The sequence below is a fragment of the Ostrinia nubilalis genome, chromosome 8, assembly GCF_963855985.1.
Source record: "Ostrinia nubilalis chromosome 8, ilOstNubi1.1, whole genome shotgun sequence".
Classification (NCBI taxonomy): domain Eukaryota; kingdom Metazoa; phylum Arthropoda; class Insecta; order Lepidoptera; family Crambidae; genus Ostrinia; species Ostrinia nubilalis.
Genome location: NC_087095.1, coordinates 15,673,383 through 15,690,927, shown reverse-complemented (window position 1 = coordinate 15,690,927; position 17,545 = coordinate 15,673,383). Strand labels below are relative to the sequence as shown.

The window sequence follows — 17,545 nt, the reverse complement described above, 5'->3', positions numbered from 1 at the left end:
TCTGACTGACGTAACTTATGTATGCTGGCTTAGGATTAAATAAATAATCCGATTAAACTTCGTGTGGATGAAAAATAAATATGTATTCCAGAATTGAATTGAGTGTTGTTAGAGTCGTCATTGAATTAGAATACCTATTTTATAAACTCGTCAGAAATCTCAATTTTGTGTTGTAATTTCAAAAGTTAACTTGAATACAGCCAGCTCAATCAAATACGCGTTAGGCACATTGCACACGCAACATTATGACGTACTGTTTAGAACTTGATAACCTTATTCCTCGCGAAATTAGAGCGACTTTACAATAACATTGTGCAGAAGGGAGAGAGGGCGCCACTTAGCGCAATAACAACAAGTTCCGTGTATTTCGTGTGTTTAAAAATAATTACTCCAATAAATAACGGAAAAAAGTTGATAGCGAGAAGCCACTACAACTCCAGAAGTGATCGTAATAAAAATCCAAACAAGATAGTCAAGAATACCTAAAGAAAAACGTAATAAAAATGTTCTGGTAGATGACACACTTTTCGTGGTAATAACTTGCCCAAGCGCTTATTTTGAATACACAAGTGTACAGTGACCGAAAATAGCTGGATATACTGCAACAACAATATCTGGAAAAGGTGGGGCTGAATTTTTTTACCTTTTTACTAACCTAAAAGGTAAACAAAAGTTGCCTATCACCATCACGAATTTGAAAAGTACTTCTATTAGGCGCTAGATAGCGCTACAGATCAACAACTCGACATACTAAAGCAACAAGTCCATGCAGTACTACCATTAGGCGCTAGATGGCGTTAGAGGCGTTATATTAATAACGTAACACGATCAAGTCACAAGAACTCCTATTCAGCGCTAGAGGGCGTTAGAGGGGTATACTCGTACTAATAACGTAATACGACCAAACTAAACTGCCATTCGGCGCTAGAGGGCGTTAGAGGATCCACACAGGAACAAAAATAACAACATAGAGGGCAATATACATAAGAGATGGCGAACTTTTGTGCCGGCTGTCATAGGAAAATCACCACTCGAGAATATCTCACTTGTGCCCTATGTAATAAAACGTATGATCTCGAGTACGCCAGTGTATCTATCCAGAGGTTCTTAAATACAATGTCCCCAAATCGGAAAAAAAAATGGAAATGCCCAGCATGTACATGTAAAGAACCCAAAGGAAATAATACCAACACTCCATTGCGCCCACGAGAAAGTGATGAAACTCAATATAACACTTCACAATCAGATATAAATAATGTCACTCTAAGAAGGAAAAACACAAATCCAAATGAAACTCTGGACTCGACTGACTACAGCATTCTCGGTGATACTATGTGTACAAAGAGTACTCCGAAAACAGGAAGTGCTTCCCAGCCGGAATTGACTCTAGAAAACCTAAGCGAATTAATATCCTCCAGACTGAAGGAAAATAATAGCTCCATTATTAGAGATCTCCAAAGCACAATTCAAATTGAGATCAACAAAGCCATCGTAAAACTGAAAGAAGATATAAAACAACAAACCACCTCATTACACAAGCAAAACGAAGCATTGAACAGCGACATACAACAAATTAACACTCAGATAGAAAACTTAAAAAAAGAAAATAACACCCTTCAAAGAGAAATACAAGCATTGGAAATGAAAATCACATCACCTGAAAAACAGAATAATTCAGAATATAATAGCAGAAAATTCGTAGTCTACGGTTTTGGCGAACGATCAAATGAACGAGAGTACGACCTACACAACAGAATTATAAAAATGTTCCGAGAAATATATAACGTGAACCTGCTTGGATATATAGAAGACACTTACTGGATAGGAAGAAATAACAACCACAATAATAGACCATTGGTAATAGAACTATTGAGCAAAAGAATGACTAAATACATAGTCAAAAACAATCACTACTTACAAGGAACCAGGATATCTATTTCGGAATATTTAGACCACACTGAATTGAAAGAAAGAAGGGCCATGCGGGAACAAATGATAAACGCTCGTAAGAATGGACTGTATGCTGTAATACGAAATAAACAACTCTATGTAGATGGAAAACGAGTAGAGTGGAAAAATGAAAATAATTACTCTAAAAATAAGAGCCTAAACAACTCGAACAACAGCAATATCAACAGAACAGTTCAAGAAGAAACATATAATACCCAAAGCCAACAACCTTGTTCAGGCATAGATCGTACATTTCGGAACTAAGAAGACACAATTTAGAATACTGTACCAAAATTTCCAAAGCCTTTACAACAAACGAGACTTACTTGACACATTTATGAACGAGAATCCAGTTTACCAAGCGTACTGCATAACTGAAACTTGGTTAAATCAAGCAAAATTAGACTTAATTAACCTCACTGGATATAAAATAGCAGCCTCATTTTGTCGACAAACCAGAATCGGAGGCGGAGTCTGCATTCTACTACAAGACCATTTTGAATATATAGAGAAAACTGAAATAGCAGAAATGTCTATTGAATACATAATAGAAGTATGTGGTATAGAGTTACCCAAAAAAAATATATTATTGATAGTTATTTATTATAATAGGAGAGAGGAAGAAATATTTTATGAACAATTGAAAAAAATATTAATATATATTGATAAAAAATACTCAAAATATAAAATAGTGGTAGGCGGCGATTTTAATATCGATACCCTTAAAAATAGTCTTAAGGCAAATGAATTCTTAAATACCCTATCTGAATACAACTTAACACAACACATTAAGGAACCTACACACTTCACACAAACCTCGGCGACATGCTTAGATCTAATATTTACCAACTTTGATAAAAACAAAGAAATTACCAAAGTTGAACAGTTAGGATTTTCTTCTCATGCTGCTACAACTATTGAAGTAGAGTTATACTTACCGACTAAACGATTAACCTGGTATACTGACAAACGGTTTTACAATTTGGAAAACATAGAAAATTTTAAATTAAATTTAAAAGAGATTAATTGGCACAGCATACTTTCCCCAAAAAACAATGTAAATGAAAACTACACCCAATTTCATAATTTGTTATTAGATATTTTAAATATATGTATACCCAAACATAAAGTAAAATTAAAAACTAACTATAAGAAATATTGGCAACTACAGGTATAAAAATATCGTCCAAAAATAAACGGCTCTTAAAAATACTAATTTCAAAAACAAAAAGTCAAACTCTACATAGGTAGCTATTATAAAAAATATGAAAAATTGCTAAAAAAGTCAGTCAACATATCTAAAAAAATAAACTACATAAATAAATTAAAAAAATCATCAAATAAAATTAAAACAATGTGGAATATTGTAAATGAACGGACAAATAAGAAAAATAAAAAAGATAGGTGCAATATATCATTGAAAGTACATAATACTATAATCTCAGACCCAAACATAGTAGCAAACACATTCAATTCCTTCTTCGCGTCTATAGGTAACAATAGCTCTCCATTAGCAGTCAGCCGTCCTGTTTTGAATCCTACCGAAAATACATTTTTCCTAAATCCTGTCGATTACCAAGAAGTATATAAGACATTGAATAGCCTTAAAAATAAAACAAGTTTCGGAATCGACGAAATTCCACCTACCCTACTTAAACATTGTGCTTCTGAACTCGCACTTCCGTTATGCATACTCATAAATCAATCCTTTGAAGAAGGTACTTTCCCTGATCAACTAAAAAAAGCTTTAATAAAGCCACTATATAAGAAACAAGAAAAGAGCAACCCCAGTAATTACCGTCCAATAGCCTTGCTACCTGCAGCATCTAAAGTGTTTGAAAAGGTCATGTGCGACCGAGTGTATAGCTTCTGCGAAAAATACAATATCTTTGATGACTGTCAAAATGGCTTCCGTAAAAAGCGATCTACAACACTAGCAGTCTATAAATACATCCAAGATATTCTTAGCATAATTAATGACAAACAATATGCGATAGGTATCCTATTGGATATGTCAAAAGCGTATGACAAGGTCCAATTTAAGATACTTTTAAATAAATTGTATGGAATAGGGATCCGAGGAAAGTCGTATAGATGGTTTGAATCGTATCTACAAAATCGGGAACAATTCGTTGAAATAGAATACTTCAATCACAACACCAACGAAATCGAAAAAATAAGATCAGATGGAAAAATTTGTAACGCATCTATTCCACAAGGAAGTGTGCTTGGATGCTTATTATTCATTATTTACATTAACGACCTTCCCAAAACCATTGAAGACACCTGCGTGCTATTTGCTGACGATGTGTCGCTGCTTACGTCAAGTAAAACTACTACACAAATAAATAGCAAATTACACTTGTTAATAAACAAAATAACTAACTGGATGACAGAACACAACCTTGAAATCAACTTTTCAAAAACTAAAATAATTAGCTTTCATCCATATCAAAAAACACCCCTTAACATAAATTTCTCATATAATAACGTTAAATTAGAACATGTAAATGAATTCTGCCTTCTTGGCCTAATAATAGATACTAATATAAATTGGAAATCACACATTAAAAAAAATCAAAGGGAAATTAGCAAGCTTTACTTATGCTCTCCGTGAAGTGAAAAAGACCACCGACATACCGACAGCACTCAGTACGTATTACGCATACGCATATTCGTGGCTCAACTACGGAGTAATTATGTGGGGAAGTAGTACAGATGCCCAAGATCTCCTGATCCTCCAAAAAAAACTTATTAGAATAATATTTAACATAAAAAATACCGATAGCTGTAAACCATATTTTGCCAAACACAATATACTCACCCTACCTAGCATATACATATTAGAGACGTGTAAATTTGTCAAAAAATACCCAGAATTTTACAAAAAACGAGGAGACATCGACAGTACATACAATTTACGACATCGACAAAAACTAATAACACCTCCATCCCGCCTTGAACTGTACTCATTGGGTCCACTTTCCATGTCAATCAAAATTTTTAATAAGCTTCCAATTTCGATAAAAAATACACCCAAAGAATTAACATTTGTAAAAAAACTTAAAGAACTTTTAATTTCTAAACACTATTATGCTCTAAGTGAGTATCTCAACGATAAATTACTAGGCTCTAACTTCTGACATCTTTCGGTTGATCTAGGGTGGTCCTCCTCTCTCCTAATTGCCGTGCCCTACAGGGCCCATAATGTTCTAATTTTAAGTACATAATGGATGCAATAAAATATTGAGTATTGAGTATTATTGAGTATTGAATAATGTGCCGTCGACTATTCTATCATCCACCCTACCCACTAATAAATAATGCCTAGAAAATGCACCACCAATTCGTAAAAAGACCTTGAAGGACCTTCCCCACCCACTGTTTACTCTCGCCTATTACTTTCCGAGCGAAAAAATTTATGGACGTCGTATTTTCCAACGTAGCATTGTTCGTATTTCCATCGTTGTTTGGTTCGAGGCATTAGGTGGCCGTAGTTCGTACATAACTGGAGCTAAATGTGATGCATAGCAATGCAGGGGGGTGACGTCACGTCAATGGCGACTCGGTGGCGCCGACACCCTGCTGAAGGCACCCCCTGGTGTTGATGGAATTAATTTCGTTATGAACAGTGATGGATGCGGGGTGCAAACTGTAATAGATTGCAAGCTGTTTTTCTAGTAGGTGTGGCAATCATTGACACAATGAGAAATGTATTCTTCGATTAAAAAGCGGCGATCATAGAGCTGCTGGAGTCCAGCCAGAACTCAGCGAGGAACTAAAGATATGAATAGCTTCGTACTTGATCACAAACAAAACTTTACATTCATTATCACCCTATGTTGGATTTGTAAAATCGGAGCTAAATCTGGGCATGTGCCGAAACTGCACAATAGTTAGATGCTAATTAATAATAAAGCTATAGCTGAAAAATTCGATGCAGAGGCAATGACCCGGCGCCGAGGACATGCGCAGTTCGCACTAGCAGCAGCCGTACAGAAATAAGTGACTTACACTGATTTACATCTGCCTACCAACCAAGTTCCATATACAACTTCGATAATTTGGGACATACTTTATACGTTCTTTTGATAGGTCCATTTCTTACAACCCACGAATCCCTTTCAAGTCCTTGTTGATTGCATTAATAGGCTGGTTGATGTGAATCTTAATGGCCAAAACAATATGCCATAACATTGAGTAATGTAATTATTTCGAAGTCCACTACCCGACCTTTCGCTTGGACTTCAATAGTACCATCCATATCATTCAGAACTATTTTTACACCCCACAACAAATTACTACGATCTTATTATTTATTCCATAAACCCACAAACGGATCGTGAAAGGTTGCCATTGAATAATAAACAAACATGCGTGTGCTCCCCAAACATATGACGTGACGTGGGCACTACTGACGTGCGATGAGTTACACCGACGCCTGGGCTATTTTCGTACACTATTTGAGGAAACCGAAGCAGATGACCTTTTACAACAAATAGCTAATCGAAATCGTGAACTATTTGATAGTAATAGCATTTTACCATCCATTAAAACCCATCCAGTCAGAATAAACAAACTATTACAAACATCCTTCTAATTTGGGCTCGCAAATATAAACTGTTTAACTGATAATAACGTAATCAAATAATTGCGATTCAATTTAACTGGCGTCTACCGCAAAAGCTTCCTGAAATCTGTTTCATGTCAGCGGATTGGCAATAACATATTTACTTCTGCTTCCTCCTTTCATAGCAGATATAAAGTCGATTAGACGATTATTTTCTTTTAAATCTAAGTAGTCGAGTTTAAAAAGATCATATACGACGAAGCGGAGTTTATCAATGGAGTTCCTGGAATCTGTTTTATATCACTTCCAATGGCTTCTAACTCTTGCTTCCTCCTTTGATGAGGTTGAAGGTCGAGTTAGCCATTAACTTTTTAAATAAATATACACTCGCGTGTATGAGATATTTTGATCAAAGTCCTGGAATGCCCTGAATTCCTGATACCATATGTGCTTCACGTTATAAAAATTCCACCATTTTGGATCATCGGTCTTGTAGATGGTAGAAGATGAATGGGAATGCGAATTATTTCGACTAACTGCGAAAACATGAAGAGAATCACTAATGTCGTAAAAATATTCTTTTCATCCGAGAATATTAAAAACTTTTCTGAACAAGTTACAATCTCCGCAATTCTGAAGCGAAGAAAGTTGAAATTATCATAACATGAATAATGCTCTCACTAAGAGAGCATTACTACAAATTGAGCAAAACGAAAAGCGTTGTATTTAATTAGCAATCAATTAGGAGTGCTCGAGTCGTCTCGTTAGGGGCTGCTTTCTAGCGGGCCCGTTAATGAGTTGCCCTGGATACACCACATACACTATTTTTGTCGCCAACCCTATTCAGTCTAGCTTTCTTTCATCGGTATGGTAGAGAAATTAATTGCGTATTGAAACCTAGAGATCTCGTCTATTTAAGTCTACGTAGAGTCGTTGTTTACTCTGTCTTGTGGAGTCTAAAAATCACCGTGAAAAAAACATAACCCTCCTCCTGGCGCAGTCAGATAAATAAATGCTGTAAACATAAACACATTCATAAGATTTTATAACCAGTGATCTTTAAATAGGGCAGGTGACCCGGTTTTGGCCATTTTAAGAATTTTTTAGACTTTGAGGCTATATCATTTTACAGTTTTTGTTATCACGGACTTATTTCTTGTAAAAAGTGATTAAATATATTTAGATCTAGCCTAAGGATACATTTTTTTTCATAATGATTCAATGGAAAAATAATCCTGTAGAAAAGAAAAAGAAATGGGAATTTGTGCCATTTTTGGCCAGCTTTACCCCATTTCTGGCCACAGTCATGTGCCAGTTCTGGCCATCAAAATTCATCAAAAAAAACAAAAACTACTCGACGGATTTTAACGAAACTTGGTACAATTATTTTTCATACTCCTGGGCAGGTTATAGTATACTTAGGAATTCCCACGGGAACAGGAATTAGCGGGAAAATCCTTTTGTATGAAAAATCTAAACCGCTTAAGTTAGACACTTGAAATTTGGCATGTAGGTACCTTAGTAAACTTAAAGCTTAGTTACAACGGGATATTGCAAAATTCCCACGGGAACGGGAGTTAGCGGGAAAAAACATTTGTACGAAAAAATCTAAACCGCGTAAGATAGATGAAGGGGGTAAAACGAATTTCGAAGTCGTGGGTGGCCGCTAGTATGAAATATAATATCTCAGCTTGAATTGAAATTACAATTAAGGAGATCAACATAACCCTTTAGTATAAGTTTATGCAGTTAGTACCAGAACAATTTTCTTTTCATAACACCGATTTTTTTAGTATTTGTTTCGATGGAGGCATTATAATCGTAACTCTGAAAATGAATCGATTACATAAATCAAAATAGCTAAGTAATTAAATTGAAAAATCACGATAAAAACTAAATGGCCAAAAGTGGGGTTCTTCGTGCACCACTTTTGGCCAGTCATGTGGCCAAAGATGGGAAAATTCATTCATTCTGGCTCCATTAGTGGCCACCTCTCATAAACCCACTTAATAAACAAATAGCGATAAAATATCATTAGTACCACTTAGACAGTGTATTCTTTATTAAGGATTAACATAAACATTTAAAAAAATAAGAAGGATTTAGAAAATAATGATTGTTTACTCACCCGCTCGCCTTAGCCTTTTTGCTAAGACTTAAAACAATTAACGCTTCTCAAAAAATAATGACTTGTTGGATTGAAGTGAAGCTTGACACATCAAAGCTATTAACGCTATCAGTGTTGCTAATATTAGATATTTTTATTCCCGTAAACCATAGAGTAATATATTAGTCTTTGCCTTAGTTATAACGATTTGAAGTTCTAAATGGCCACAAAGGGGTCGGTGGCCACAACCGGGTCACTTGCCCTATCGAGGTTAAAGTATTTTTTAGATCTCTCGCTTTATAACCATCTGAATCTAGTTTTTTATTGCATATTTCGTATCCACCACATTCACGGACAGCTTTTATTTATTTCACACGAAATCAACCGGCGGATCTGCGTAGTTCTAATAGTGGATATAGGTCAAGATTCAAGATACAAGCGCTTATGTCACATTACTCATACGCATCATTGAGTTATAATGTACTACGTACTAGAGAAGACATGTCAACTAGACTGTTTCTGGCACGTAAATAGGTCCACGGACCGAAATCCAATTAGTATGTGCTCAGCGGTTGCTGTGACAACACGCTTGAGTGCAGTTTTGTTTTTTGAAATATGCCATCCTATAGACGAAAATACTTTTCAAATAACTCCAGATACATATTAAGTAAAAATAAAGGAACGACTTTTTACCATTAAGTTGTACATTTATGCACTTTAAAACACTAATTTAATTTTAATTTGTTAATTACAAGGCGTCACCGCGGCGGCAGCCATTTTACGAAAATTTCAAAGAATAAAAATCGCAGACTTGACACTGACGCATAAATTAGTATACGAAAGGAAGGTTAAATACAGCAATAAAAAGATTTTTTTAAAGAATATAAGCACTTTGTATTGTACAAATTACTAATAGTCCCATCCAGCCCCTTGTGTTAAGCTAAATAAGCTTGGGTTACGGGTGGGCTCACACAATAGTCGTGCGGCATCATGGATCAAACTTGTTTGAATCTCACTGCTGTTGTTCGTATGCGACTCGTTAGTTAGTAAATCACCCTAATTATTGACACCTAGCTCACGAGATAGGCTAAAATTATAATAATTGTACAGTGTGTCTGGTCACCAGTGTCCGACCCGTTAGGGCGCAGTAATATGATCAATTTAATCGACAAATCCCAATGATATTATATAAAAACAAAAGCAGATATGTTATAAGCGCTCGCGCTGTGAATACTCAAATACGTCCCAATTGGGACGTCTTGTGTTAAGTCTTCGTGTGGCCTGCGTCGTGCGCAATCGCGTGTACCACACCGTAAGTTCCTGTGTTCTTACCAAAATAAATAAAAAATGCCATCGTGTGTGTTTCGAAAGTGTACCAATTATGACTCTAAAGTAAACAAAATACAAGGGATCTCTTACCACATGTGATTATGCAAAATTATTTAGTATTTATATTTTCAATTATTTATGCAAACAATCAAGACGCCATGCGCCATGTTCAAGTTAAGAAAGAGAAAGCGATCTTGTTTTGACGTTAGAGCAATAAGGATGCGTGCGCTGCGGACATAGATTAGTTAGTGCAGAATCGTTAAAACTATAGCTATCTCTTTCATTTGCGTGCTATTTCGTATCTTTTGTTTCACTTGTCAGTTACATTTGTCAATGTGTGCAATTTGGAATAGCTCGGCACGGATTAAAATCGTAATTTCTATGAACGTAACATATCTATAGTTCTATAATATCATTGACAAATCCAGTATTAAAAAATTACAGCTATTTTAATTTTTTTAGTTTCTGAATCCGGATGGATTCATTTATTTACCAAATCTACCGATGTACAGGACCTATGAGTATAAAAGTGATTCGTTCGACAGCTGAAAAAGTAAGCAATACGTTGTCATCAAAAGCTTCCATTTAAATTTCTTAGAAACACTTGGTAAAAAAAATGATGCTTCTTTTTAGATTTTTCAATGTTACAAAAAACTAGAAAGTTTTACATTTTTAGATGCACTAAGTCATTACCTAAAAACTGATATACCTTGGCTTTAAATCAACTAGTCTAGGTGCTAGCTACACAGGAGATGCAGCGGTGAAAAGGAGAGGTGGGAATAGTCCCGTAACTTCTACCTCACAGCTATTATACGTGTACTCAACCACTGAGATAGTTAACAATAGAGACAATAAAATAACTGAAAGTTTCTGACTTTCAGTTATTTTATTGGTTCTGGAGTGAAGGCGTGGGTCATCCCTAGCTTTGTTCCTACCGTGACGAGTGGGAATTTTTCCAAAATCTCAAGATGGACTGACTGAAGATAGCAGGAAGACGCTGGGTGCAGGCCACTATCAACTGGGCGATGTAGAAATCATTAGAGGAGGCCTTTGTTCAGCAGTGGACGTCCAGTAGCTAAAATGATGATGACGATGTTTCCTTACAGTATCCAATTCAATAGGCAGAAACTAAACGTAAACGAAGTGTCGCCTCTGTAATGGTATCATTATCTATAACTCATAATATTTCGTGCGCTGTTGGATGACAGTTTTAAACTAGAGATGGGTAATTTTTTTATCGAATTAGAAAATACCAGTTAACGATTCTCAAGGCGATTATCGATTACATTAGATTTTAATCGGGAAGAAAAATAATTAATGGCTTAAGCATCAGTATGAAGCCCATACGCACTTGTAACACAAGTAACACGATTAGCCTCACTCCCCTCAGTTGTGAATTCGGAATCGCCAGTTGTAATTTTAAAATCGCATCACAGAGTGAAGTAACTAACACCAAAAAACGGCAGAGCGAAGTGATTTCGAATGTTTCAACTGCTACGTTTTGTCACTTGTCTAGGAGGGCTAATTTTAGTCTAAGGGAGGGGAGCTTAGATTACATTACAGGAAATAAAAGAAAATAATGTAAGTAGCTGAACCTTTTTGCTATTGAGCACCATGAAAATTTAACACAATTTAGCCGATTTGTTTATTTTCACAATCGTTTCACAATGTCTATGATGAGGCGACCGCAGGAACGTCACTATTCGTGCAATCCTATCAATGAAGTACGACATTTTCTGGTGCAGATTTTATCGCCATAAATTATGAAACTTGATAGTCATGGATTTGACTGACAGCTGTCCGTCAAATTCCCGCCCCGCACCCCGCACTGTACATATTTTGTTTGCGATGTCTGTTCTATACGTAGTAATATTACTTCAATGATACGCATAACTCTATTTGCGGCGCGATTGCCTTTGTGGTTAGTAAACACGCGACCAATAAATTAGATCTAGATCTGACCACTATACCTTTGGATATGAGTGATTGCTTCTCTCTTATAGCTATGATAACCACACCCAATTTTCGGGCTTCGTTTACTTGTTCATTTAGTTTTGTAATGTAACTCGATTATTTAAATCTAGTATCTACCTAGAACAAAAAGTGTCCTATAGAATCCCTATTCAGTCAGCCAGCCAGATCCTTACTTAATTAAACATCTTCAACATTTATAAAGGGTTGAAAAGTAATACAATGAGTTGGAAGATTTTTTATACAAAATAATGCCATCGAAAGCAGTTTTCAAAACGGTATCATCAGACTGGTGTTTAATTACATAGGTATTAGCACCGCAAACAAATCTCGGCACCAAAATCTCAAAACATGTCGACTGACTCGGATCTCGTATGTACACCAATGTCAAACTGTCTCGGAGGCAAATACACCCGTGAGCCGTTATAATAAAATCCACATTCGCGTGCTTGCACCTAGCAAGATAAAAATGTGTGAAGAACAAACGCAACTAATTACTTTTGAGGGCAATGAATGAATCCGTGCAAATATTCCCATGTTTGTCTTGGAACTTGTCGGGTGACATTCATCCATTTTTTTCACGGTCTCACATCCTGTGCGCATCATACTAATAAGTATAACCAGTTGTACAATGCTGGCATGGTAATGACTTCATCATTAAAATTAAATCATTGGCTAGGTATTGTTACGATGATGACTGTTCAAATTACGCCTACGCTTCAACATACTTTAGCACCCTAATACTGAACTGACTACGGAAGAATAAAATCAACAGATTTTGGTAATGATCAGGTTGAGTGGAGTATCATATCAAGGAAGCGCAATATTTTCAAAACTTATTATCTTAAGGTGTTGGACCCTATTGCCCAAAAGATGAAGAGACAACAGCCCCCTATTCACCAAGGAGACACAATCAAATCTCGGCACAAACTCGACATAAATGTTTACTTTACAATCTGGTCCTAGAACCTCTTACATGTTTTCACATGAACCATTTATTGAGGACTTCCTTCAATGCCTTTAATCCAGGCAAATGCAACAAGAGATCTAACTCAACCTATCTTTGTTTCCAGATACGAGCGTCTGCTTCGGCGCGCGCGCACCGAAGACTTAAGCGAGGTGTCGGGCATCGGCTGCCTGTACCAGAGCGGCGTGGACCGGCTCGGCAGGCCCGTCGTCATCTTCATCGGGAAATGGTTCCCTATCGGGGACATCGACCTTGATAAGGTGAGTGGGTTGATTTTGAATCGTATTTGCGTGACGTTATAGTCATAAATGGTGCGGTGGTCCATGTTAATCAAGTTTAAAATAAAGTGGCAATGGTCAGCCACCTTCAGAGGCAGCGGGACTTCTTGTTCCTGACTTCTGGATCTATCCATCTCTCCCATACAAAGTGAGACGCTGATGAAATTGAGCGACAGCAGTAGGTATCTTAACATTCGGAATGTGCCTTTTTCGGAACTAGCCTCCCTGGTTTACTATCTGTGCGAATTAATTTAGAAAACGGATAATTCCTTATTGGCTTATAATCATCGTCATCTCGAGAACCCGCTCATTCTTGAAATCTATAGAGACCTGGAACAAAAGAATTCCTGCTAGTTTTTCCAACCATTATTCCAATTTTCCTTCACTTTTCAGCTTATTTGTCGAAAGTGTCATATAGACAGATGCCAATAAATCAATGACCGTCCTTGATCACAATTGGAAATCATTAATCAAAACAATAAAGACGTTCTCTGAACTATGCGTACGTGTGTGCTCCCACGGCGCTCACCCTACATACCCTTTTTTGTGCACTCGCAAAGACGTTGGTTCGGCGACCTCGATAAACATACGAGCGATAAACACCGCGATTTGTATGCGATGCACAGAGGAATTAAAAACAGATGTTCTTCAAGATCAACTGTGTATTATTTACTCAAAATGCCTACAATGTACATTTATAAAAACAATTACGGTCTCCATAATACACGGAAAACTAAAATAATTATGGGCTCATTTTTATCGTCACATCCAAACCGACATTTTGCAAATCGCAACCCAGTGTCAAAAGGGTCACCTGCAAAAAATCAGCGTCATGGCATAGCCTATCATCATGACTATTTTCTGTGTACCTTTATGGCACACTTTTCTTATTGTTTTCATCATTATCATCATCAGTAAATTAGTCTCCATAGCAGAAGCACGACCCTCTCTAATTTACCAGGCAAATGGATGATTTGGAAGTTTTATTGTTTTATTATTATTAGTTTCTTTTATTTGAACAAGAAATAGCTTCATCTGACACAACCTCCGTTAGGAAGGGGCCTCTTCTAATATACTTGGATAGTGAAAACAGTTGTTTATCTTTAAATCTCCCTATTCCAGGCCCTGCTATACTTAATCAAGCTGCTGGACCCGATCGTGCGCGGCGACTACGTCATCGCGTACTTCCACACGCTGGCGTCGTCCGCCAACCACCCGCCCTTCTCGTGGCTGAAGGAGGTCTACACCGTGCTGCCTTACAAGTAGGTGGACTCAGCTCTTATGTGCTTGACTTAGAGTATACTTTGCAGTGATGTTAACTCTTACTACGTCATCGCATACTTTCACACGCTAGCGTCGTCCGCCAACCACCCGCCCTTCTCGTGGCTCAAGAAGTCTACACCGTGCTGCCTTACAAGTAGGTGGACTTAGCTCTTATGTGCATGAGTTAGAGTACATTTTACAGTGAACATAACTCTGTATACGTAATCGCGTATTTCCACCAGCCCTGCTCGTGGCTCAAGGAGGTCTACACCGTGCTGCCTTACAAGTAGGTGGACTTGGTGGACTTAGCTCTTATGTGCATGTGTTAGAGTATACTTTGCAGTGATGTTAACTCTTACTGCGTCATCGCTACGTTGTCCGCCACCACCCGCCCTTCTCGGGCTTAAGGAGGTCTACACCGTGCTGTCTTACAAGTAGCTGGACTTAGCTCTTATGTGCAGGAGTTAAGCCTTGGGCAGACCAAACGCGGGGCAGTAGCAGCGCAGTTTGAATGCGGGCCCGCGCAATTTGTAATACAAGAAACTCTTTGAAGTGTGTTACACCAAATTTGAACGCGGGCCCGCGCTCCAACCGCGCCGCACTGCAACTGCCGAACGACAAGGCAGGCGGCGCGGGAGCGGGACAGAGACGGCGCGAACGCGGGCCCGCGCTGTTGTATTACTATGGCGGCCATATTAGCGTGACACACCGGACGCAGGGCGGCAGCAGCGCGTTGATAGCGGTTTTCGAATATTTAAATTTTTGACAACCACTCGCGTTGCAACTGCTTTGAAACTGCGCTGCTTTCAGTATGCCTCAGCCGCACTGCAACTGACCCCCACTGCTTCTGACCCGCGTTTGGTCTGTGGAAGCCTTTAGAGTATACCTTGCAGTGACCTTAATTCTTACTAAGTCATCTCGTACTGACACACGCTGGCGTCGTCCGCCAACCACCCGCCTTTCTCGTGGCTCAAGGAGGTCTATCAGTTTTAGGTGGGCCTATGTTCAGCAGTGAACGTCCTGAAATGATGATGATGATGATGATTGGGCTTTAGCCAACATTATGTAGAGGCGACAAAAGCCCAAAGGTGTGGCAATGCAAGACTGCCGATTAGAAACTATTGTGTTGTGATGACAACAACAAGCGTATATTTAACTAACCGAAAGGACTATTAGTAATTTGTGCAATACAAATTAATAATTCTTCTTCTTCCTCGTTCCCTCACTGATGAGGATCGCGACCACAGATAGTGTTCCTCCACAGACTGCGGTCATAAGCTGTGTGGACCGCACGATGCAAACTCCCGCCCACCGTCATCCAAATGATTTTCCGTCATGAAAATTAATAATATTCTTAGGGAAAAAAACGACTCATTTATGAGACGCTAATGAATAAATACTTACATCTTAATTTGCATTCCACTTTTTATGTGGGTTTATTAACGTTGATTATCTCATACGAACATAACATGTAAACTAGACAAACATGTGATGAATATTATGAATAAATTATTTTTTCTTATTTGTAAAATGCTAGTCTCTAAGGCTGAGTTGTACCAACTTATTTTAACCGTAAAAATAACACTAATGGTACTTTTTGTACGGAGTTTGGCAGATTTTTACGTTTTTCAAAGTTTAAGTAAGATGGTCCAACTCACCCTTAGGCCCAGAACAGACGGTGAAACGCAACTGCAACGAAACTGCAACTTTCTGAGGATTCCGATGAATGAAACTGAAAGTTCAAACTGGTCGCGTCATGTGTGGTCTCTCAACGGACGCTATGGCAGAAACTTTGTAGCAACTCCAAAAGTAACTAGCAGTTGCAGTTTCGTTGCAGTTGCGTTTCACCGTCTGTTCTAGGCCTTAGAGCTATAGGAGCAAATAGGCATTTGATAATGTAAATCCCATCGATGCATAGTTCTACAACCTCTGTTTGCGATTGCGAAGACTATTTCATAAGGGAGCAAACTTTAATGATGAATGAATGATTTGAATGATGATGATGAAACTTTTATTATGTTTATCCGTCATCCCAACTAATATTATAAATGCGAAAGTAACTCTGTCTGTCTGTCTGTCTGTTACGCTTTCCCGCTTAAACCTCGCAACCGATTTTGATGAAATTCTGCATAGAGATAGTTTGAGTCCCGGGAAAGAACATAGGATAGTTTTTATCCCGGTTTTTGAAACAGGGACGCGCGCGATAAAGTTTTTCTGTGACAGACAAAATTCCACGCGGGCGAAGCCGCGGGCGGAAAGCTAGTAGATAATACAATACATAGAATAGCATTCATACCAGTGCACTAATGCTATTTCATTACTATAGGATAGGCTATACCACAATTATTAATTTATGCTAACAGTATAGAAACGATGTCGTCAAGACATTCATGAGTTTTAAATAGCAAATGTAGGGCCCGATCGACTCTCGGCCTTGATCTAATTATAAGTCTATTTAGTGTGACCCATTTGATCATGACATCTTTTATTTACAGATATAAGAAGAACTTGAAAGCGTTCTACATCGTTCACCCCACGTTTTGGACAAAAGTAAGTTATTATTATAAATATTAGTATGCAATCAGTGCCGGATTAAGATTACTCGATGCCCTAAGCAATTCATACCTGTGTGCCTGCCCCTTAGCTACTTTTACGGGTCTTAAATCCGCGGAACAATTTTTACGTGCTATCAAATTGTTTTTTGGTGCTTTTTGGTACCTCCAAGGCCCGGTTTCCACCAAGACCGCAAGGCGGAGTGGAAAAGTGTTTTGAATAACCAATTATAATTATTTTCTGGTTTCTTGAATAATGAAATCTGTTTGATTATTCAAAACATTTCTCGGGCCTACGACGTGGTGCCCAAACAATTGCTTAATTTACTTAGGGTTACAGTCCGGCACTGTAGGAATATGTGGCATGTAATATGCTACGGGTAATGTGTCATGTAATGTGCTACGAATAATATTTATATGGCATGTAATATGCGACGTGTAATGTGGCATGTCCACTGCTGGACAAAGGCCTCCTCCAAGGTTTTCCACAATGCACGGTCCTGCGCTGCAGCAGTGGACGTCATTTGGCTGAAACGAACGAATGTGGCATGTAATATG

General features: G+C 37.9%; 1 protein-coding gene across 1 annotated transcript in view; it reads left to right on the top strand.

Annotated features, from left to right (window-relative positions):
- Positions 1–17,545, top strand: part of LOC135074279 (protein GDAP2 homolog) — a 54,297-nt gene that overhangs the window by 30,877 nt on the left and 5,875 nt on the right. Inside the window, exons 5-7 of the mRNA XM_063968560.1 lie at positions 13,001–13,154; positions 14,295–14,434; positions 16,931–16,985. Coding sequence (XP_063824630.1) covers positions 13,001–13,154; positions 14,295–14,434; positions 16,931–16,985 — 349 coding nt within the window. The remainder of the gene's footprint in view (positions 1–13,000; positions 13,155–14,294; positions 14,435–16,930; positions 16,986–17,545) is intronic.